The sequence below is a fragment of the Colius striatus genome, chromosome 12 (assembly GCF_028858725.1).
Source record: "Colius striatus isolate bColStr4 chromosome 12, bColStr4.1.hap1, whole genome shotgun sequence".
NCBI classification, from domain to species: Eukaryota; Metazoa; Chordata; class Aves; order Coliiformes; family Coliidae; genus Colius; species Colius striatus.
Window position 1 is genome coordinate 2,033,275 of NC_084770.1, and position 24,196 is coordinate 2,057,470.

Sequence of the window (24,196 nt, forward strand, 5' to 3'; positions counted from 1 at the left end):
TTAATGCCCTGCTCTGCTTGTAATGCACTGTGGATTGACAGTTGTGGATTGACAGTTGTGGATTGACAATTACCTTGGTTTAGAGCTTGTAGAGTCCTGAGGGAGTTTGACAGATCAGGTTTAATGAGTCTTTTTGGAAGCTGATAGAATCAACTTGTTTGACGTAAGCAGAGAGTTGATGGTGTTCCCACAAATCTGCACCTCACAGTCATCCATTAGCTTTAGACACATGTTTCTTGCTGTTACATCAGTACAGTTTCCTCCCTATCATTTGAAATTAAATGAGAAAAACTAGGAACTTGACTGCAGAAGTTTCACGTTGAGTCCTGTGTGATGCTGCAGTTGATGGCCATGTCCATGTAGGAGCTGTGTTTCCCCCCATGGTGTCTTGAGGATCAAGTACATTAGAATGGCACCTGCTGAGGTGGGTCAGTCTGAAGGCTGGAAGTACATAGGCAGTTACAGGAGTAATCATTGGCTTGTTGTACTGTTTTCCATGTATAACCTTCTGCAGGAAATATTTAGCACAGTAGATTGAGTCACAGAGTCACAGAATCTGAGTGCATTTGCTTTAAGCTCTGTGAAACTGAAGACTTCAGGAAAAATGCAGCTTCTCTTATTTTGCAATTATTCTCTTGCTTGAAGTATGGAGTTCAATTTTTTTCCCCCCCATAAATGAGATTACATTTTAGGACTCTGTTTTAAAATTAAATTGCTGTTTATTACTTTTCCCAAAAGATGTTTTTAGCAAAAATATGGAACAAGAGTCTCATTTATAAGCAAGGCCGACGGCTGCAAAGCACCAGACATTCCCTTCTCTGCACTGGCTCTTTATGTTCCTCTTTTACTGCAGCTGAAATTTTGAGCTGTGAAGCAGTGCCAGCTGGAGTGGCACGAGTGATTTCTCGTAGTAACAGATGTCTTGGAGATGAAATTACTAAAGGGCCAGATGGCCCCAATCCCTTTTCCTGTTGTTTAGCCGTTGCTCATTATTAGTAAATACGCCATGCTCTGTGTCAGTCAGGCAGCAAAGTGTCAATCAGATTGAAGTCATTTTCATCCCTCATCTCTTTAGGTGATCTCTCTAGACAGTTTCCTACTGCCCCCCTCGAATAAGCAGCTTGATAAGTCTGCCTGAGATATGTCTTTGCCTCTTCCATCACTTGCCACAGACAGAATGTAGAAAAACAAGGAAACCTGAAGAGGCCGATGTTGAAACGTAAACATGATCCTGGGTTTTGTGACGGGGGCTTTCATGAAACAAGTGCATGGAACAAGGTCTGTTTGTGGACCAAATTCCATTCTGCCACTCTGGCAGGCTCCTGTGCTCAAACCAAGTAACTTTTCCCACCTTGCAGTTGTTCCTACACCTGTAGCTGGAGAGAGCCAAGGCTGCTAAGCAGGTGGCAGCGATGGTGTTCCAGAAATTATTTACTAGAGGAGGTTTGTAGCTTGGATTCCTAATTCTGTTTGAAAAGAGCAAGGGAAAAGATGGAGTAATAGACTCAAATGCAAACTAGGCTGAAGGGTCTAGCTAGACAATGAAAATACATCTGAAGGTAGAAGTATTGAAATAATGAGGTAAATCAGTGAGTTCAAGGACCTCTAAAGGAAGAGAAACAGAAACTGCAGTGAGGCCCTACATAGTGAAGTTCATCACAAGCTAAACATTATAGCTAGGTCAGTGGAAATGAGAAGTAAATGGCATGTGTCTGTAATCTGGTTAATACTTTTCTTTTTTCCTTATTAGTGATGCCATTGCTGAGATTAGAGCTGTCTGTATTGAAGAGATTGGTGTCTGGATGAAAATGTACAGTGATGCCTTCCTGAATGATAGTTATTTAAAATATGTTGGGTGGACGCTACATGACAGGGTAAGTAATTGTGTATTAGTGTACACTGCAGGGTGTGCTGTAGGGAGCTGGTGTTATACTACCCAAGACATGTTTAATGTATCATCTTTAATTTATAAAGAGGTTGTTCTTTTTTTTCTTGCCTGTTATTTATCTTTCAGCCACTTTATTTCAAGTTACTGAAATTGAGATACCACACTCCCAGACTTTGTGCCTGGTTCATGTGCTTCTCATGTTTTCAGTTTCTGTTGGAACACCTTAATAGAAATGTTTCCATGGTGCTTTTCTTCTGATTAAAAGAGAAAGGGAAGTGTCCTCAAATCACCCCTGAGAACTTTTATGTCTGAAGCAGAAGTATGAAGTAGTTTCCAGATGTCTCTTCCATTTACATTGCCCAATAGTTAGAGGATAGAGAATATCTCTGGGACCCCAACAGACATCACTGGCTTCAGAACAAGTGGAGTTCTCATCAGTTCATTTTCCCTTTAAGAATCTCTTCAAGGTTTTTTTTTTAGCTTTTTCTTAAAAAAAAAAAACCAAACCAAAACATCAAAACACCAAGTGGAAACAGAAGGATTTGTATGCAGAGCTTCTTTCCTATCTCACCACATCTGCTGGTACCAGTGATATCTACAGCATGCCTTTGCTGGGTGGCACCAGGGCTAAGCAGGACTCAGTTCCTGCAGCAAATGCAGCTCACTCCTAGCACTAATAGAACAGCACTTTGCACTTCTGACTGGATGAGGTCTTTGTATCCCAGGTGACAACTTGGACTAGCTGTCCTTCCACTCTCATCAGAACCATTTCTAGTGGCTTGTTTTAGTCTAAACTCTTCTGTTAACCTTATTCAAGGAAAACAGATGAGACCTACCTGTACTGCTGAAATGCTCATCAGATTTCAGCATCCTGATTCAGACTGATCTTTTTATCTAGCACAACTGCTTGAAAAAGAAGTGTCTGTTTGCAAGTTCATTCTGATAACTGGTAGTTAACAGCTGATTCTTTAAACAGATGATTTCTTCAGTAGCTTCAGACAGCACATTGACATTGAGGATACAGCTTGATCCCCACTTGGCTGAAGTCTGAACAGGATCAGTTAGAATGATGTTAGCTTTGCTAACAAAGGAAGTTAGCTGCGTCTGGTTCTTTCACTTTAGCTACAGCTGTCAGGGATCTGCATCTTACCTTGATTTGGACTAGCAATGTACTTGTTAAGAGTATCCTGGATGCTTTAGAGAATAGATGTGTGATGTTTTTCCTCTCTAAACTTACATTTCTCAGACTTCTGCTTTACAGACTTCTCTCACACTTTTACGTTATGTATCATTGTTAGAAAACCTGGTTAGGAGAGAGATCCTTCTTACTGCCACAGTCACAGTGACCACTATTTACTCTAGACACCCTACACTTCCTATCATTAAAGCTTGGATGTGGAAGCATGGCCATCACAGTGCTTTGAGGGGCAGAGCTATTGCTCCATCTGTGTACCTCATTTTTAATATGGATGTGCTTCAGGCGTGCTTCAGGAGATGGAGATCACTGCTTCAAGTTATCCAGTCAGTGGAGAGGTCAACTCAGATTGGAGGATCAGAATTTTAGATGTGGTGGAAGACTTTCTTTTCCTAAGGCTTTTAATTAAAAATCAATTATGCCATGAATACTAGCAGTGGAGTATTTGGAGCACTTTCTAATCCCTGAAGAATGTTTCCACAAAGTAGCACTTCCAATGGGAGAGCAGAATCTGGTAGGGTTGCATTGGCAGCTCTCATTCCCCTTCTAGTATCTGTAAAGTCCAGCCATTTATCACCTAACTCTCTTTAACCATCTGTAAAATCCATCCATTCCTCAGGGCACTGTCTGTGGCTGGTGTCAGCTTCACACACTCTTATCTGTCACATCCAGCAATTTCTCACGTCATATCCGATAGTTCTCACATCCTCTTTGGTGAGCTTAACCTCAGGCCAGGGTCTAACCATCTGCCTGCAGCCTTAACATATTTATACCTCAGCTTTTAAAAAATTCAAATGTTCTTTCATTTCATACAAATTTTAAGTTTCAGTGTTATGGTTAAAATAGAGATTTTCCATCTGGACCAGATGGGGCAGAATTCTCTCAGGCTGCTCTCCTGCTTTGTAATATGTTTTGTTGCAGGCCTCAGAAGTGCCTTGAGGTTCCAAGCCTTTAAATAACTACCTAATCTGTTTAATATTCTGGCACACATGATATGTGGGGCTTTTATTGATGCAGTGTATATTTAATGTATGGAGTCAGACAGAGTATGACATATGACATGAGTAGAACAGGGGGAGTCAGAGGCAGGTGAGCCGTATGCCAAAGGATGAAGGAGGAGTGAACAGAGGGAATGAGACTTTGAGGGAGGCACAGAAAGGAGGAAAGTGCAATGGGAAGATGTTGGAAATAAAGAACAAAAAATAATAATAAAGAACAAAGTAAAAATGCAAACCTTCCAATAGGACAAAGTCTCTTGGTGTGGTTTCCATTTGCACTACCTAACCAGCTTGCCAGCTAGTACCCACATTTCTTGATTTTTGCTTTGTTTTCAAAAACAAAGGAAATAATTTTTGCTATGATCAGTACTTAAAATACTGGAAAAAGGAAAGCTGAGGCAATAGTCATAAGGTATTTCCATTTCACATGAACCACCAAAAGTCAACCCAAAATGATTAACTTCTCTGGAACCTTACTACAAAAAAAAAAAGAGGAAGCAGCAGCTCAAGATTAATGAGCAGTTTCATATTCTACTTCAGAAGACACACCAATTAAACCACTTACATTTCTTTATTGTAGCTCCACTGTAGCCTTTCAGGGATAGGAAACAGAACCTGAGTGCTCTAATTTGGAAAACTGTGTATTTTATTTGTTAATCCTGTCTGTTTCACATATTTCATATGTGAATATGAATATCTGTGAGGCTTTTTGTCCTTTATAGATCTACTTTCTCATTTGAATGTGAGTTTCTAGTTATACCTTTCTCTCCTTTTAAACTTCTTGTTCATTCCCTTGGATCTAGGAGCATAAATTAAAAATACATAGAGCTGTAATTGCATTAAAAAGCTTCTTTAAAGAAAGAGAAAGTGTTAACTCACACTGTCCAGTCTCAGTTTTCACCTGCCTCATTGATGCATGGAACTGTTTTGAGAATATAATTGTGTCTCTAAATACCTAGACAGGCATGGTTCTTAAACCAGTTAACAGAAAAAATACCTTTTCCTTCCTTGCATGCTTCTAATTATTGTCTGTTTCTGTGGAAGGGATGAATCCAGGGTCTCCTGGAGCAGATGGTGTTTGAATACTTGTTTGTGATGGCATCCTAGCTCAAAAAGGATGAAAAGTTAGCACTGGTTTTTGACAAGATCCCATAGAAACTGAAATCACAGTTTTTCCAAACTCATGAATGTTTAAGTTCATGGGATGTTGGTACCTCGATTTCCTTGATTTTTGAGAGGATTAAGAAAAAGGAAAGCATCACATGATGCACAGTGCCTCCATAAATGGAACTGAGTGGGCATATGCAGACAGAGCACAACTGCCTGCTCCTGCCGGGAATACTCCTGCCATAGGTACTCAGGTGCATCAGGACCTGCATCTGCTTCTCTCTGGCAGCATAACCATTTCTGTCATAAGGTAGCAGATGACCTCAAAATACACCACCCTAGAGCATTAAAATGCCACACAGTGTATCATGGTCATCCCATAAACTCTGGGATTGAAGATACACAGTAATTTAGGTCATTTATCTATATAAGAGAGAAAAAACCCCAAGCAATGCGGTCTGCAGAAATACAGTAGGGCAAAGAGCTGAGCAAATTAATTATGTGTTATCAAAAGCAGAATACCTTTAGCCACCAAAATACATTAAGTATGAAAAGAGAGAAATTACTTTGCTGGCTCTCTTGACCACCCACCTATTTAAAAAATACTTAAAACTCTCTTTCTAGGGCCTCAAAAAGCCATGACCTCTGTGTGATCTAAGCCTTTGTCTGGCATGTGAGCTGACACATGGCAGTGCATCTTTAATTACCTTTTCTGCAGCTGTGGTAGTCCTGAATGTCAAGAAGTCCAGTTCTCAGTGGGAAATGGCAAAGCAGTACTCAAAAGTATCAACTGTATAGTAGACTAATGAGGATCTAATGTGGAGTGAGGCCAGGCTATATAGATCACTGTGACTTACAGAAGAGCTGCAGGTTCAAGTCCTGTGATTAGCATGTACAAAATGTGAAAATGGTGTGCTTCCATCAGGAGGGGTTCTTTTTGCAGCTCTGCCAGATTAAAGAGACTTCTGACTTCCCCCAGTCAAGTGCAGACCACCCCACACTGCTACATGAAAGGTGTATGTATTGCTTCTTGCTCTGCTAGCAGGGATAGAATTTTTTCCCTCAAAACTCAGAAGAGTCTAATCTCAACAAAAAGAGGGAAAATGCGAGAACTGTTTGTCATTAAACAGTGTTGATAAGCATTTGACATTTTAGGTTCTGGTTTCAAATTGTAAACAAAAGAGAGCATCAGCAATTGTGATTCTGCAAAGCATTCCTCAGATTCATGAAAAAGAATTCTACATCACAAAAATTAAAAGGTGTCAGTGATTGTCTAAAAATGCTTTGAGAGAAAGGGAATTACAGGAGTAATTAGACTGGACAAAGAGACACAGAACTGATGGCAGTGTGGGTGAATTCAACCTTCTGCAATAATGAAGTGTCACAGTTATAATTGGACAAACCCCCAAATAAGTATGTTTTTCTGGAAGATGAAAGTCTGGAGAATGGAAGGTCCTAGTTTTAGAATGCTGACAATGCAGATATTTTGTCTGTTATTTACTTAGAAAAATGGCAAGGCTTCCCTTTCAGAGATGTTCTTTCTGCCTGCAAAGTGTAGATGTGACCCCACAAAAATGTCTGGAAAGCCATGCTCATTTTTTAACAGAATTAAAGGTGTTGCATGGTCACAAATATTTGCATTATGAACTTCAGCTCAGTATTAAACAGAGCATCTGTCTGAAACCTAAGTCTGGCCAATAGTTTTGCTTATTCCTTTCTTGCTTAAGGTAGAGCTCACTGTATATCACACAGACAGTCATATTATCTAAGAAAACTCCAGTGTTGGTTATTCCACAGCTTTGTGTAGCAGTGTGAGTGCTTAACTGTGCCACTAAAGTTCTTTGTTGCATAAACTAAATAGTCTGCAGTTTTACATCATTTTTCTTTCCTGCCCCCTGTGCACATAAAAAGTACCAATCACTTTTTTCCCCTCTCTTTGAAGCAAACTAACCTTTCTTTCTTGTGCTACAAAGACAGTTATAGCAGATTTTCTTCATTACCTCTTGTGTCCATTCTGTACTATGCCCAGGCTTTATTTACTTTACCTTCCTTCTAGTTTCCTTCTTCTTCTTCCTAGTTTATTAAGTGTCTTACTGTCCTTGTTCTGCATCACTGTTTCCAGCTTTTACCCTCTCATATGTTTCTTAGGAATCACCCTAACTTCATTATTCCCACCTGTTTACTTCCTTGCTAGACAGGACATTTCTACTGTGCTTCTTTCCCCAAGAAGTGTTTGAGATGTTAAAAGCTCATGTTACTTGGATGATTCTCATAGCTCAAGAAACATCTCGTGTCAGGCATGTTGATGGTCTGTGGTGCATTGCTGCTCCTCCCTCTGGACTTCAGCACAGTGTATCTGTGTACATCTTCACTTCTGCCTTTCTTAGGCTCTTGTCCAGCTCATTGCTATTTACATTTCCCTGTGGGTTCCCATCACTAATCTCCTCTGACTCTACTTGAAAACCTTCTTAACAGGATTAGCATGCTGATGTGCAGAAGCTCTTCCCTCTCGAAAGAGGTGACCTTTGTCCTTCATCAGCAGTTAAAATAATAGACCTTTTTGCTATCAGAAAGTCCTCCTCCTGTCGTTTGTCTGCCAAGAAGGCAGTTGTTTCCAGGGATTGCCTCTGCATCTCCTGGGCCTTTGCTTTCACCTAGAGGGACTGGGTATAACACAGCCTTTCTCTTCCTCACCCACTCTTGCAGTTGCTTGTCCTGTGCCTCAGATCTGGTGAGCAGCAGGCAGACAGTAGCCTGATTCCATACGCTTTTGTTGGCGTCTGCCTTCAGTCTCCTGGCAGGCCACATAAATGCCAAACATTCACAAGTGTGCTTCCTATCTGCCTTGCTTAATTTGCTCACTTCAGGCTTACAGAGGTGCTTCAGGCCTGAATGTAAGTCTAGGTCTCTGACACAGGGTGTTTGGTGTTTGGATGCCAGTGGGAGTCCAGACGTTGTCTGCACAGGTCTCAAGTCTCATTGCTATTCACACTGCTTTGTTTTCTGGACTTAACCAGTGTACAGTTTTATGGTTTGGGTCTAGAGCACTGACTGAATAACAAGCTCACAAGCAGGACAGTCTTCAGTGGAGCTTTAACTCAACCTGCTCCCTTACTGTTGCTCTGTAGTCTTCATCACATGCCAAAACTGATACTGATGCTCTGCAGCTAAATAAGCTAAGGCTGTTAAGAGGCTTACATCCCCTGCTAATGATTTTTAATGACTCCAGGGATCCTGACCTTTCTGAATGCCACCCAGCAGAGGAAACACCATTTCTGGTACTGCAACTCATGCACCATGAAAAGAAGAATGATAAGCAGCATTTCTCGGTGCTTTTTTAGCAGTTGATCACATCCATATGAAGTTTTTCTTCTTTTCTGTACCTTGAAAGTTTGTGCAATAGATTCCTTATACAAAACTTCCATCTCCTTGACCTTCTCTGCAATGGTAGTCAAAAAGATCCCTAGAAGTTGTCCAGGACTCATTAAGAGGCTATTTCTCAGGAGCAATAGTTCTTCAAGGAAAAGGTCTTCTGAAAATCCTCTTTCCAACTTCTGTCCTTTTATATTCTGCTTCTGTTTTTGAAATAGGTGAGAAGGAGGAAAGCCACTTGAAAATAAAGATTTTGAGCTTCTATTTTCACATCAGTCTCTGAATGTTGTTACAGCTTTTAGCTTAAGCATTTTTTAAAATACAGACTTGATTGTAGAGTAGACAGGCTCAGCAATGAAGCTGTCTGGCTATCATTTGTCAAGTTCAACAATTTGTATTAGTTCTTGAGCAGCTTAAGGCCTTGAACTTGGTCCTGTACTCGCTTTCAGAGAAGTTCACACTGCAATGAACTCTACAGATCACATTTGAGCAGATTTGTGTTTATAACCCGTTTGCTATCTCCAAACATTTTTCAACAAGAGTCCATAGTTTGCTTAAACACTGAGCACATGCCCAGGGGATGCTGCCTTTCTCATCAGGGATGTTCCTATAGATGACAAACCATCATCCATAGGCACTGCCTCGTGATGCCTCCTACAGCCCACCAGACCAAAGCAACCCCATCTAAAAAGCAGCTGGGAATGAGCTGCTGCACCAGAAAAACTCAGGCAGTGGACACAAGCTGCTTTTCTTGCCAAGGGTTCCTCAGGCTGTGGCTTGGATGCATTGTTCTTGTGGCAGCAGCCTGCTCCCAACTGGTGCTTCTCTCAGGCCGTTTGCATCCTTCCACAAGTCTGTCCTACAATGAGAGATGGGATGTAGAACACTTCAGAAAAATGAACCCAGTACGTGTTCCCTCTGTGCTGAAGGAAAGGAAAGACAACCCACTCAGGCAGTGCAGCCGTGTCTGGGCGCTGCACACAGCTGCTGCTCGGGCGTTTGGAAACTTGTGCCTTGCTTGTGAGCACCATGTAGCAGCCAGAAGTTTCCTGTGGTCTCTTTCCTAAAGATAAAGAGCCACAGTGTCTTCACAAACCACTCTGTGATCATACCCCTTTTTGTGTGTGTGTGTTTACTTGCTACATTCTTTATCTTTTAGCAGAGTTACTTGAAAGGGAAACAGGAACAGACGTTTTCACTGATGGCACATTCAATTCTTTTTATATGTAAATAGGGAGAAAATGCAACAACTTTGTAGGCAGCTGCATGTGGTTTTTGGTTTGTAGCTGAATTGCAAATTGACTTTAGTAACTCGTTTGCATAAAATTTTAAATGTACATTAAGCAAATGACAGTATGATGTTATTTAATATTCATGTGCATTTGATTAGGGTATTCTATCAGCTAATCTTAGTGTGTTTTATTTAGCAAGGTGAAGTGAGGTTGAAGTGTTTGAAAGCTCTTCAGAGTCTGTATACCAACAGAGAGTTATTTCCAAAACTGGAGCTGTTCACTAATAGATTCAAGGTAAGAGGAAATAAATTTTTTGGAAGGAGTACAGAAAATAAAAGTATCATCTGTCTCATCTTGTTGATATTAAATGCCAAAACTAACTCATTTGTTCGTGGCAAGGCTTGTAACTGCAGTAGTAAAATATTATCACTGAATGCTGAGGTTAAGTCAAATTCATTTTACACTTTGTCTTGAAAGATTTGTCAGGATTATTATTTGTTGTTATTATTAGTTACCTGTATTATTGATAGCTGATATGCTGCCATTGTTCATTCTGCTTCTACTTACGTAATTTTAGATTTATTGAGTCTTAAGGATGTGTATGAGGTGTTTCACACAATCTAAAATATGTCTGAAAGTAACAACCTGTAACAAAAGAGTGTTCATAAAACAGCTTGTTTTGTTGTATGTGCCTGTGTTTGGAGGAAGGGAAACTTTGGTCTGCCTCACAGTATTCTTCACAGTGAAATCCCTTGCTGCACAAGAGGAGTGCACATTGTGGTTTTACACAGATCTCTGAGCATGATTGTCCTGTTCAGTAGAAAAGCACTGCAGGAATATTTGATGGAGGTTTTGGCACAAACACACTGACTTTTGCTTAGTGTCTTGGTGAGAATGTGACTGTTATTTCACTTGGTGGCATGACCTCTTCATTTCACAAGTGAACTATCTGGAGAGATGAGTGTAGAACCACTATCATTGCTTCTGTTTGGATGCTCTGTGAAGAAAGCTGTCAGCACCCTTTACCATCACTTTGTGTTCTGGAGAACACGGGACTGTGGTAAAAGGTACTCCCTAAGGAAATGTCAATTAATTTATCTTTGTTTAAATGATAATTGTAATGCTGATGCAAAATTCTGTTTAGAATGCAGTGGAGATGACTGCTCTGGTTTTGTTTAAATCGTGATTATAAAATGCTGATGAAAAATTCTCTTTAGAGAAGAGGAGATTTAAATAGTCATAAATGATTACTGTGCATGAGACTTCTCACTGTACATTTTCTACTGCTTCACTCACTTTGTCTGACACTGCCTGTTATTAACTCCTCCAATTTGATCTGGGAAAGCACAAAATATGGAGAACTTGTCATATCTTCCCTGTATGTAAATGATTCATAAAAACACAATGGTAATTAGCCTTTGACCATCTTTACTTGGGATGGAGAAAAAGATGCTTAAACTGCAGTAAAGACTAGATATTAAGGAAGGCTTTTTGTCCAAAATCATAATTACATAATAGACCAGACTCTGTTATTAACAAATAAATATCTATCAGGAATGAACTAGGTAAAGTTAACTTCAAAGTAGGAGATGAAAATAGATTGGTTTGTATTATTATTCTGATTTTATAAAGTCTGTTTCTGGGACTAGTGCAGTAAAGACTAAGTTTCCTCTCACAGAAGAGTACCTGGCAAACAGGTTCAGACCTAGGATTACCTCTGTAATGCCTCCATAAGTCTGATTTGCTTATCATCTCAGAAATATTAGATAACTCTCCAGAAAACTGAACCCTCCAACTCTACTGCTTCTCTTGTTCCATCTGTGCAGACCTACAGATTTGTTTGTATTACTGTAATTCCTCTTATTTCTTAATAGGCCACTAAAACTGTGATGGTCTCTATGTCTGCTTCTGTTTACTACAAGATGTGATGGTTATTTCTCTCTTAGCCTTCTGTAATTTGCAAGAGAGAATGCTGCTTTGAGCCCAAACTTGTCCCATCCACCAGCAAAACTTTTCAAGACACAATTGTAGGCACTTTGAGAAATACTCAGTAACGTACTTCAAAAGGCCACAGGAACACAAAACCTCTAAATCCCATCTCCTGGCTTTTTCACAGTCTAGACAGTTTTCTTGGTTAGAAGTCATGAAATTAGCCTGTGCGTTGCTGCTTCGTTTAGAATGGCACAAGGAGTTTTAGTTCCTGTCAAAAAGATTCAGCCCAAAGGGAGCCCTGTTTGCAATCCTTGTCTGCCTGCTTTTCCATTAAGAGGTTTTACTACAAGATCTGTCTCATTAAGAAGTAACTTAGAGAAGAGAGGAGCTCAAAGTCTCTGTGACCCTAGAGAACAGATAGGTTGAAAAGATTGATTTATCAGTTTCATTTTCCAGTCTCATCAAGAGAAGAGAAAGCTGGCCTTGCCCAGAATGCCTGCACTTGGATTTACAGCTGTGCTGGTAGGGATGTGGCCTTTGGCACCAGGATGGAGCAAATTTTCACATTAATGCTTTTTGAATCTCTGAAACATTACTTAAATGTGTTGCCACCGCAAACTCTACCACTACCCTCTTAAAAATATTTGACCTAAGTGCTGCTCTTCAGTTCCATAGCTGCTTATTGATAGTTCCTCACCAGCCCTTAATGGACCTGCACAGTTCAGCTGGTGTCCAGCTCAATCCATTCGAGCTGTCAAGAGGAACCTCTCTAGAGATATCTAAAGTATAAATTAATTTGATCCAGAATGTCTTCTACTGGGTGTTGATATTCCTGGTAATACCTTCCCGATAGCTGTGACAAGGATCTGCTAACGTCATTTCTCCCAAGGAAAGATGTGTTGTCTTTCCAGCATTTGTTTGTGTTTCTAGGAGTAGATGATATATTAGAAAATAAGCTTTATCTGTTAAAGAAATCCTCTATCAAAGAGAAGAGTTTTGTTTTCTATCAAGAGCTTCTGCCTGAAGCCACATGTAAAAGATGTGCATTGACTTTTTTGCAGTCAGAGCCAAAGTCGAGATACCAGCAGGTTTAGGTGCAGCCGTTGAATTCCTGTCCCTTATCCCTGACTATTTGCAGGAGTCTCCATGGGCTGAGAGGGAAAAAGACAGATTTACTCTTCAGACAGCCTGGTTTATAGCCCAATACAGAATTGCCAAGTGCCCTTTGTAGTGAAAATTATTATTTCAAGTTATAAATAGAGGCCTGTGTCCCATTCAGCTGTACAGTGGTAGGGAAACTTCTATCAAAGCAGACTGAGCAACTGGGATTTGTATCTTACTGACTGCAGAAGTTACACCTTCCAGAGGCATTAGGTGTTTAGGTCTTGTTTTTGAGGACCTTGGTGCCTGACCGGCAGGTTCCATCACAAAGAGATGCTGGCACCAAGACAGAAAAGAAGCAATGACACCATCCACACTGTTTATTTTAAACTTGATGTTTCTAGTAACAGCTGAGAGAGCAGCGTTTTGGGGTAAAAATGCATTGTCACATCAGTCAATTTCAGTGTCCAAAAGGGACTCCACATTCAGAAAGCACCCCTTACTCTATAGGCAGGAGAAAAAGTCCCTTCCAGGTTTCTTTCTGAGTTGCAGAAGGAAGTTTATACTTTTGTGCTTTCTGCTTCCTGTGCTGTTTGTTCCCTCCTTGAGGCATCCAGGAGTTTAAGATACGCTTTGAGGGAGTATATGAAATTCCTCTGAAACCTCTAAGATCAAGCTGTTCCTTCTCTTGATACTGTTGTTATTGGTTGTTCTTTGGCCAGGACCTTAGGAAAAATTGTCAGCATTGGTTTTTTTTTGACCTTGTCTCTACACAGACTTTCTTGTTTAGAAAGTTCTTTCACTGCTTGAGTCTGTTCATGAACTTCTTGTGGTCTAGATGTACCAGTTAAATGCATCAAATTTCCCAGGAGCTCACCAGTGATTGGTAGAGGCGCATTCAGTCATAGTAACACAAAGCAGCTGGGTAAGCTGTTTTTGCCTGAGAAGTGACACTTGAGATGTCCACAATGGATTCTTTACATACTATTCCTAAATTTCAATATTGAAATAAGCATCAGTTGCTTGGTACTTTCAGCCTTGAAATGCTCAGAGTAATAGAGAGATGTGAGCTCCTTTATTGTGTCTTGATTTGTTCTTGATGACTTTCGCTGCTGTTTCCTAACACTTCCCTTGTTCCTTTTCCAGTCCCGAATTGTGTTTTTTTCCCATCCCAAACTGTCATATAGTACCTAGTCCTTCCTGAAGCAGGTTAAGCCAGAGAAATCAAGTTTTATTTTCAGATGGCCCAATTTATTTTCATTAACTTGATCAGTCAAGCAAAGAACATCTAGACATATTGCATTTTTATGGATGGATAGAAGTTCTCCCTGGATAGAGAGGACACATGCACTAATCACATCTATTTTTGCTTGCCAGCTTGGGAGAAAGAAACCCTTAGGAGACTTCTCTTAACTACAGGGTCTTTAGAAATTATACAATCACTGCTTTAGATTGAGAAGTGGTGTGCTTGTCTCCAGTAGAAAGAGTATAGGCAAATACAAAGCTAAACCAAAGAATTTCCCACTTTCCTATGGAAGGTCTGTGGTGTAATTCTTGAGACGAGCTTCAGAACTTAAGCTGTAGCCAGACATAAAAGCCTTATAGGCAAGATGCAGATGTGTATATTCACACAGATGTGTGCAGCCAGGTGTGTTTTTCTTCACATTAGTTCCAAATATGCATTTTTGCAGCATTCAGTGCTCTAAAGTTATTTGTTTTCATGGGGATGAAGTTGGGTGACCTGTCTGTGAGCATCCAACCCAAATACATTTCTTTTCAAGAAAACTGTTAAATATGACCAGGCCAGAACAGTGCTTCAACTCCAAACCTGCTTCCTTGTTTTCTGGAATGCATGGAAGGATAAGAGCTGTTGGTTAAGCACTTGTTGTGACTCCTGTGTACTTTGCCTGTTGGGCATGTATAGCACACACTTTCCTAAGGTGTGTGTTAAATGATTTATTAATATTGAAAGGTTTTCATGTGTCCAATTGAAGCATCTTTCTTCCCAAGAGTACTTATTTTGTGATCTGTAGAATTCTTCATCTGACAGCTGTGTGTTTCTGTTTTGTCACTGTAATGAAATCCCTTTCCAGGATCGCATTGTATCAATGACACTTGATAAGGAATATGACGTTGCTGTGGAAGCCATTCGATTAGTCACCCTAATACTTCAGTGAGTATTTTTCAGAACCAGTAGATTGCCTTTCAAAGTTACCTAAGTCAGTAACATTTAACTGGCATGATTGCTTGTGTAATGAAGTGAATCTGTTACTTTACATGTAGTATGGAGTTGAACTGAATGTGCAGTGCATATGGTCTTGATGCTGAAATAAGATATTCCATCTCTTGGAAATACAATAGGCAGAGTATAAAAATGTGTTGAATCATAGAATGGAATCATAGAATGGTAGGGGTTGGAAGGGACAAGGGCAAAAATGATCATCCTCCTGAAAAAAACCTATCTGTGGGGAAAAAAAACCTAATCACGACAGGGAATGACCAATTAAAAATTATTTGTAATAAAAAGCAAAAAAAAATTGTCAAGGTCCCTTCCAAGCCTTAAGTTTGTTTGATTCTGTGTAATTTATTGTATGAGCATTATTGCAATTCTGAATACATGCCATGACTCCATCCTAAAGTGATTATGTCTTGATTGATTGGTGGATGCACAGGGCTAGTTCTGTGTCCCCACTTTGTGGCGTCATCTGTTTTCATTTGCTGCTGCCTGTACCCAGAGCATTTCTGTGCCTTCTCCCATGGCTGAGGCAGTTTTATCCACCTGTCCTGGTCCTTTCAGCAGCTGGAATTGGGAATATTCCTTCCTATTTAGCAGGCCAGCAGAGAGGTACCTCCTGCCTCACAGCTCCTGGACTGTTGCTCAAATGCAGAGAATGGAACAGGCCAGGAGGCTGAAGCAGATTCTCTCAGTCCCAAAGTTTAAAAGCTTTGAAAGCCAGCAGATACTGCTATAGAAGTAAATCAACCTAAGCAAGCAGTTAGTTTTTTTTCATGCAACATTCTAGGCTTTTAGTTTAATAAGGTTTAGTAATGAGCACCTGGCATCTTACAAATATGTAGATTGAAGTTAGTGTGATGGTCTAAGTGATGAGGCAAGGTTTGTAAGCAGTGGTGACTTTGTTTTTCATAATATGATATATACACTGATACAACTGGGAGAAGGAAATGGGCCAAACTTTGTCATACAAGCCCTTTAAATGTCTCTGTGTTTGGAAATTGAGCCTTGAAGGCAGTGTTCCAAACATTTAAGATTTTATATGAAGGAAATGAATCTTGCAGCAGTCATAAGTAACTTAGGAGAGGGTTAAAGTGAAACATTTGATGAAGTTCAGGTGTCATTTTCTGCCTCTTCCAGTGGAAGCGAGGAAGCACTGTCCAATGAAGACTGTGAGAATGTTTATCACTTGGTGTATTCAGCACACCGGCCTGTTGCAGTAGCAGCTGGAGAATTCCTTCACAAAAAGTAAGTTCTCAGTTGCCCTGGATTAAGACCAGACTTGTGAATGCTTCCTTGTAGAGTAAGATCAAAAGGCAAAAAAATCTATATAGGGAAATATCCCAATTTAGCAAATCAGGTGTTTAATTGGAAGCAAAGACTTGTTCCCCTGTTTAAATCCAAGACCTAAAGACTGAAAGAAAATGAATGTACATTTTTCTTGCTGTAGAATTCAGATGACTTTTCCTGACCTTTCAAGGCTGCACTGTTGGTTGAAATCCTGTAGGTCTTGCTCAGTTACTGTTGTGATAAGGTCTGTAGGCCCTAGACATCACTGATGGTCTGCCTGCTAGGCACTTGTAATTTGTACAAAGTTTTAAACCAATTGACTTCAAAATTGTGAACTTCAAGAGGTTTTCATGTAGTGATAATGATGGAATTTGTTTCTAAACTCACTCACTTCCCCCAGAAGTACAGTGGGGCATGGCTACCTCTTCATGTGCCCACTGTGCCAAAGGAAACGAGTTAGCCCTGCCACAGATGGGAGTCACACCCCATCAGTAGCTATGACCAGGACATTGCCATGTCACAGTGGTCAACCTTTTCATTTTACTGTTGGCAGCTAAAACTCTTGTAGCAGTAATTTTATTTTCTCCCCTCATGGGTTGTGACATTAGAGCTCTTCAGTGTATTTATGTCAGAATCCAGGTTCATGCAAGTTTTTCATGCAAAAATACACGATAGAAAAGAATTAGGTGAAAACATCAGCTTTCCTTTGCTAGCAGTCCAATTTTCTGTGAGTTTTGAGTGATTTAGAAGTCCACATTGTAACTGTAAGCTTTCTTTGGTGGATTTCTGGAACTCCATCTCTGGCATCAAGCATTATCTGTTTCAAGGAATTCACTCACAAAATTCTGTTACATTTACTCTCCTACATGACATTTTACAAGCCATAGAAAAAGATTACATTAGTTTTCTAAATATCCACTGAAATTCCTTTGTGACAAGATTTGTGACAAAGTAATCTTGAAAAACCCTTGAAGGTAAATGCAGACATACCCACACCTTGGTGCACTTTGCATGCAGACAAAACTTTATCCTGACTTTCCTTTACAGTGGGACCTCTGCTGTGTTCTCTAAATGTCTCAATATAAAAAGCATTGAGAATAGATTCTCCCATTCCTAACACTCATTTTCTCTTGGTTTTTGCTAATATGTAAAAGCTGATGCTCCATTTAAAGAAGTTAGAAGCTGCTTGAGGCATTTGAGGTGGAATGAATCTCATTCAGTTCTATACATTTAAATATCACTTTCTAGATGTCAACTACATTTTCTCTGTGCATGTGTTAAGATATCTCAGCACTTTCAGAGGTGCCCATGTCTTGTGTATTAAGGTAAAGAGTGGGGAAGAGGTGATGTCTTTAACTAAAACGTGATGACTGTGTGTAACATCCTTCTCTTTTCGATGAATTATAGTAGTGACATCAGAATACTGTGTTTCACATTTCTAATTTGCCTTTTAACTGAGGTTTCACTGTAAAAGCAAGGAACAGTTTTCAAACTTCTCCAGGTAAAACAGTGATTGCTGTAACTGTAACACAGAAAATCTGAGATCTCTTTACACTGCCAAATCTGAGCATTGAGAGCAGTTTGGAATCAAGGAACTCAATGCAGGTTGTATTACTTACCTGAAAAAAAGCCCCCAAACCAAATAATTGACTGGTAGGTTGTTTTATTCTGAGTGTGGCCACTGGTAGCTGAGGTTGGTTGTTTCATGGGATGTCAGGTTTGTTTATGCTGTATTTCAGTTAGTGTGGCCACAGTGGAGATCCAGCCTTTGATCTTAAGGCCCTAGTGGAGTGAGTGCTGCCACCATTGTGAGACTTGATGACTTAAAAAATGCAAAATTATATGGATTAGACAAATATATAAAACTGTGCAAAATCCTTTGATACAAGTGTTTTGGATGACTTGTTCCTGTGTGAAATCCTTCCAGCTCTGTGAGCTTGGAGAGGTAAATTCATCTCCTCAGATGGGCAGAGGGCGTGCCCTCTTTCCCTTGGAAGGAACAGCTTGAGAGACATCCATTATGCTTTATGACCAAATCTGTATGAAGGATGAATGCTCATCATGTTATTGCAGAAATGAGATGTGTTTTGCTAAACATGATAGCTCCTTTTGCTTATTTTTAGACTGTTCAGCAGACATGATCCCCAAGCTGAAGAGGCTCTAGCAAAGAGGAGAGGGCGAAATAGTCCAAATGGAAACCTTATTAGAATGTTGGTTCTTTTCTTTCTTGAAAGTGAGGTAAAAAATTCATTTTTAACCTTTGCATCTTTAATAAAACCTGAAACTTAAGTAACAATTTATTGACATAGAGTAACAAGTTATCTTTCTTTTATTTTTCATCATTTCAGGAATAGTGTGTGCCCTTTGCCCCCATTTCCTTATCCATCAACCAAATTCAGCTCAATCTTCTTCATGGTGTATCTTGCTGTTGTGTGTCCCCACTGTACTCAGTCCTGTGTTGTGGTAGTGAGGTGGCTGCCACGATTCACTGCTACATAGAAATGTAACTGCTTGGTTTTTTCAGGTAACCAAGGAAGGAGTATACCTCTGAAGTGTGGAGTGAAATAATTTGAGCCAGAAAGGATATATCAGATAATATCTCAAATGATGATACAAATCACAGAATGGTTCAGAGTGGAAAAGCCCTGGGGGTTGTTAGCTTCAAGCAGAGTCAGCTGTGAGTTTAGATGAGGTTGTTCTGGGCTTTATGCCCTTTAAAACTGTTGGAGGATGGAGGCTGAAGGTATATGTACAAGGATGAACATTCAGGCTAGTGTTATGCCCATAGTTAATGTCTCTAGCTATAGCATATGTGGGAAGTTTTATGGTAGACATATTAATAGCAATTCAGGTGGGGAATGGCAGTGGAGTGAAGGAAAGCTGTCAGGTACAAGATGCTCTGAAGACAGAGGGGGAAAGGTTTAAAAATGGTACATTTGATTTGGTAGTAGATGAGAAAAGAAGACTGAAAGCTAGGAAGGACAGAAATGTTTCTCTACAAAAGGGAAGGTAAAATATACTGTGTAAAAAGCAAAAGGAAAGGTTTGCAATCAGATATTTAATTGTTGTGAAGCCTCAAGCAAGAGACTTGACTGAGAATGAAAAGAAAAATCGGGATGCTGAGAAAGGACAATAACATTTAGGTACAGTGATAATGTTCACATTAGAAACACCTTACACACCTGCAGGTTAAATGTGGATGGAGTGTCAGTACTTGTGAGAGCCTTCGGTCTGCCAGCTGAATGGATTTTTACTTCTGTGTTCTTAAAACTTGGATTGTAACAGACTGTTGTATTTTCTGATGAGAGTGCCAAGATCTGAGTGTGTGTGACTGGGAGTTACATCGTGTTAAGCTTGTTTATCCTTCTAAGAAAGAAAGCAGCTCAGGTTTGCTCCCAAAGCCTTGATCAGCTAAGTGTGTAAGGTCACTTCTCTCTCAGGGCCACTTTTTGCTGTTAGTGTTTTTGAGAAAGTTGTTGGAAACAAAGCAGAATATTATCACTCCACTTTTAATCAAGAGTTAGAGAACTGGGGGTTTCCATCTGCGGAGGAATGGAAGATGTAAGCACTGCAATGAGGGTGTGCGTTTGGAAGAGGAACAGGTAGACCTGTGACAAACATCAGTAAGCTCTGTGTCGTGACATTTTGCCCAAAACTGTCAGAAATAGAAGAGTAGGTAAATGTACTGACATCTCCTTCTCTACACTCTGAGGTGTTTCTCAGTTAAGTAGGCAGCCTGGCAAGCAAATCAGGATGGTGTTTTGTGCTTGTTGCTTTTTGATAGTGGTTGGATATCAGCTTATAAAACAGTAGATAGCTGTGGTTTACTTTTCTCACTTCACAACAATTGTGTTGCCTCACATAAAAATGGGGGTTTTGCAGTTAATGTTAATTGTACAGCCCCTGAAATCAGCAGGATTTCTGCTACTGGTTTCTGAGCATGTAGCAGCAGGTATGGAGAAGAAATCCCTATTCACTGTCAATATATTATAGCTCTCTCTTAGTCTCATGTCTCACCATCTCTGGTTTTTATAGTGCAAGAAGAGAAGGTAAGTTTACAGCTTTTTAGGTCAAAACTGAGAAAGTTTTATGGGTGCTTTTTTTTCCCTGCAAGCACCTTGTTTTATGGAAAAGAAGCTCAATTTGGTTTTATTCCATTTTCTTTTAAAACATAGCCTCATTGTCATGCAATTGTACCATTCAGTTGGAAGAAGACCTTCCAGAGTTAGTTTCAAACTAATGTAGGATCACATGCCCAGGACACTCTCTGTGGCCAAATGATTGTGATAACTGAAGAACTGCTGCTTGTACCAGAATGCTGTACTGAAGGTTGCTTTGGATTTTCTAGTTGCATGAACATGCAGCCTATTTGGTGGACAGTTTGTGGGAGAGCTCTCAGGAACTGTTGAAAGACTGGGAATGTATGACAGAATTGCTCTTGGAGGAACCAGTCCAAGGAGAAGAAGGTATCTGTTTAATCTCTGTATCTCATTGATATGGCACAAGATTATTAACTGTTCCTTAAAGAGAAGTTTCACTGTGGATGATAGAAGTATTTATGTGGTGGGTTTTTTTAGAAAGCATATTTTAAGAAGATTTTAGTTTAATCCATTTTTAATGCACTTTGCTTCTAAAGCAGCATTTTTGTACTCTCATTTTCATTTTGTGACTCCTGCTCTACTGTTCTGATTCCTTAATATTAAAGCCTAGGACTTCTCTGAATATTTAAGGAACTAGTGTACATGTGAGCATTTCAATAAATTAAATAGCTAATACAGTTTTGAATAAACAAGCACTTCAGATAGAGTCAAGTTAATCTGAGACAATGTTAGAACCTATTGGATTGTCAAGAAGAAAAAACAACTTAGGGAAGGAATTCTTTTGCCATCAATTTCAAATCTCCTTTTGCTAGTTATAGATCTGTGTGCACAAGGTAGCCAGGGATGGTGATGAGTGTCATTCAAGGTCCTTTGTAATCCTTCAGGATTCTCCAGCTTCAGGGCCCCTCACTGGTTGAAAACCCAGTGTACTCTTTCTGCTTCCTAGCACAATGGGCTCATCATCTCAGTGTTTCAAAACCTGACCTTTTGATATCCACCTGCTGCAATAGTGGTATTTATTTGATAATCTCCTTAGGGAATTAGACCCTTTGGTGTTTTGTTTCTGCATAGCCTAGGGGGCTTTGATCCTCCAGGTGTGACCAGAAGCTCTTCCCAAAGAACAGGAATAGTGCTTCATGCCAGTGAGAGTATTTTATAAGGAAGTGACAGTGAACAGTCAGTTGTTCTCAGTCCTCCACGATACTCTTTACTTTGCAGATCACTCTTACATTCCCCTTCATTCATCCTTTTACAGGCTGCATTTCTCTGGGTTTCTTTCAGTTCAGTTTGGAATGGCATGAATGGTAATTCCAAGAGCAAGCCAGAAATCTTTGGGTTTATAAATGGGACAACATGGCACTGCTTCAGTTGCTCTCTTGTGTCTTACAGTTGCATTCACAGATTTGTCTTCTTTAAGGCATCTTGCACAGACATCAGGACTGATGTTGCTTGTTCTTTTCCCCCTGCAGCCATGTCTGACCGGCAGGAGAGTGCCCTCATCGAGCTGATGGTGTGCACCATCAGACAAGCTGCTGAGGCACATCCCCCCGTAGGCAGAGGAACTGGCAAGAGAGTAAGTGGCACTGCAGTAGGTAACCTGGGCCTCTGTGTGTTACTATAGTAACAGAAAATATTTGTCTACAATGCCACATTTGGACCCTTTGAAATGAGATTGTTATCGTTGGTGCTTCCTGCTGCACGGGAACGCTTTTGAAAAGAAAGACTATAAATTCTGTTTCTGGACAAGGTTGGGGTTTTGTTTCCTTGGTTTTGGGTTTTATGTTGCCAAGTTAAGTCAAATAAATTTACAGCATGAGAGTCTTTTTAAATGACTTTTTTAGATGTTCGTTTTATTATAGCCCTGGCTGACACTTGTAACGTGGCCACATCTACAGCCCTTAGTGCTAAATCTAGATTAGAGTTGAAAGCATAGAGCTCAGGAGCAGGCAAGATTACCTCTGGCTGTCTTCCATAAAAAGGAATGTGCTGCTAATATGGATGTAAAATTTGCAGAATAAGCCAACAATATCTTCATTGTGAGAGCAGTTAAGCACTGGAAAAGAAGCTGAGAGTTTGTGCAGTTTCCATCCTTGGCAGTCTTCAAGACCTGAGCACCCAGCTCTAGCCTCTGAGCTGCCTCTGCTTAGAGCAATCCAATGCATCTATGGTTTTATGTGTCTGTCCTCTTTGGCCTCTTCCACTGAGTGCCCTACCAGTTCAATAATTGGACATTCTGATCCTATTGCAGTCTAGCTGCCTTTTTCATTTATTTTATAGCCACCATTTAGGGATCAATGGAAGCCCATTCCTAAGACTGGGCATACACTTTTGAGCATTTTGGTATGTCACAGGGTCAAGGTGATCAACAGGACCTCAGCTGTATTCTCCATCAACACAGCATCCATGTTCCAAAGAGTCTCAGCTCCCTGATTTTTGGTTGTCCCCCCTCTTATTTATGCTAGAAAAAAATGAAATGAACTCCTGTGACCATTTGGTACTTCTGTTAGGTCTTGTTCTGCACAATCATAACATGAATTAAAGCAAGCCACGGCCTCAATGGAGGTGAGATCTGGAGGTAGATTTGGCACTTGCTAAACCAAACGCAGTTACTTAGCTTCTTCATTTGTATGGGCCAAAAGCAGATTAGCCTCATGTTCAGAAACAGCACCCCAGGGAAGCTCCAAGAAACCATCACTCTAAAGGTGCTTTATGTACTTTAGCTTATAGAACATGCTCTGATAAATTTCTGATTGATTCCAGCATTTCAGGGATGAGTGGGGAGTCTGTGAAGGCACTACTCAAATTTACACAAACATGTAGGATTCTGTGTTACCAAAACTGTGTTTTGCCTCTTGCTGCAAAACCTTCTAACAGACAAAGCAACCTTTAAATTGAAGAAAAGTTTGGTGTTTGTATTTTCTGTTTGGAGCACTAAAAAATGTCACTGTTACCTTTCAGGGTGTTTTTCTGTCTCAAGAGATTTGCTGTTCAGTGCATTTCAGTTCAGCACGTTGCTTAATTTTAGGGGTTCCATTTCTGTATTTCTTCAAAGCTAAAGAAAACACTTTGGTAAAATAAATGTCACCATCTGAAGGATGAGAAAAACAGCCTTGAGATCGTCCTAGGGACCCAGGTTGATTCATGGCACCACTGAATAGCAATATTTGGTTCCCAGAACATGGCTGTGTTGTTTGGAGGTTAGAGCCTGAGTGTATGGCTGTTTGTGTTGCCTTCTGATGAGCTCACAGCCTTTGGCATGAGTTGGTACAAGACTGGGCCTGTACATATTCAGCTGCCTGCCACATGCTATAGAAGTGCTTTCTCACCTTGGTTACAAAGGTATTCCCCTTCACTTCCATGATTTGAATTCCTGCTGACACAACAGGCTCCCTGGCATCTAAGCACGTGCCCTTCCTCACTTACAGAGAGATGTAGGTATGACATTTAGCTTTTGCTTCTTTTCAGTTAGAGCATGTGAGATAGTAACTGCAGGGATCTCTGACTTGTCAGTAGAGGTTTGTCATGTTCTCATGATCTCACTAGCATATTCTCTGAGCTGAAATGGGAGCAGATTTCTAATTACACACTCACCTTGTTGTGAAATAGTTTCTTCTCTGACTTTAGCCTGTAACTCTTACTGTGCAGTCTGGAAGCTTTGCTATACATAAATCATTAGCCAAGGAGTATTTTATTATCATTATTTGTTTTCACAAGTATTCTCTCCTTTTCTGAAGCCAGGAAGCCAGGT

At 40.2% G+C, this 24,196-nt stretch overlaps 1 protein-coding gene across 4 annotated transcripts in view; it reads left to right on the forward strand.

The window, feature by feature from the left end:
- STAG1 (STAG1 cohesin complex component) overlaps positions 1-24,196 on the forward strand; it is a 164,062-nt gene that overhangs the window by 104,257 nt on the left and 35,609 nt on the right. For all 4 annotated transcript variants that reach the window (XM_062005897.1, XM_062005894.1, XM_062005898.1 and 1 more), the window contains exons 10-16: positions 1,751-1,874; positions 9,988-10,086; positions 14,919-14,998; positions 16,199-16,306; positions 18,472-18,586; positions 20,697-20,814; positions 21,918-22,021. In XM_062005897.1, coding sequence (XP_061861881.1) covers positions 1,751-1,874; positions 9,988-10,086; positions 14,919-14,998; positions 16,199-16,306; positions 18,472-18,586; positions 20,697-20,814; positions 21,918-22,021 — 748 coding nt within the window. The remainder of the gene's footprint in view (positions 1-1,750; positions 1,875-9,987; positions 10,087-14,918; positions 14,999-16,198; positions 16,307-18,471; positions 18,587-20,696; positions 20,815-21,917; positions 22,022-24,196) is intronic.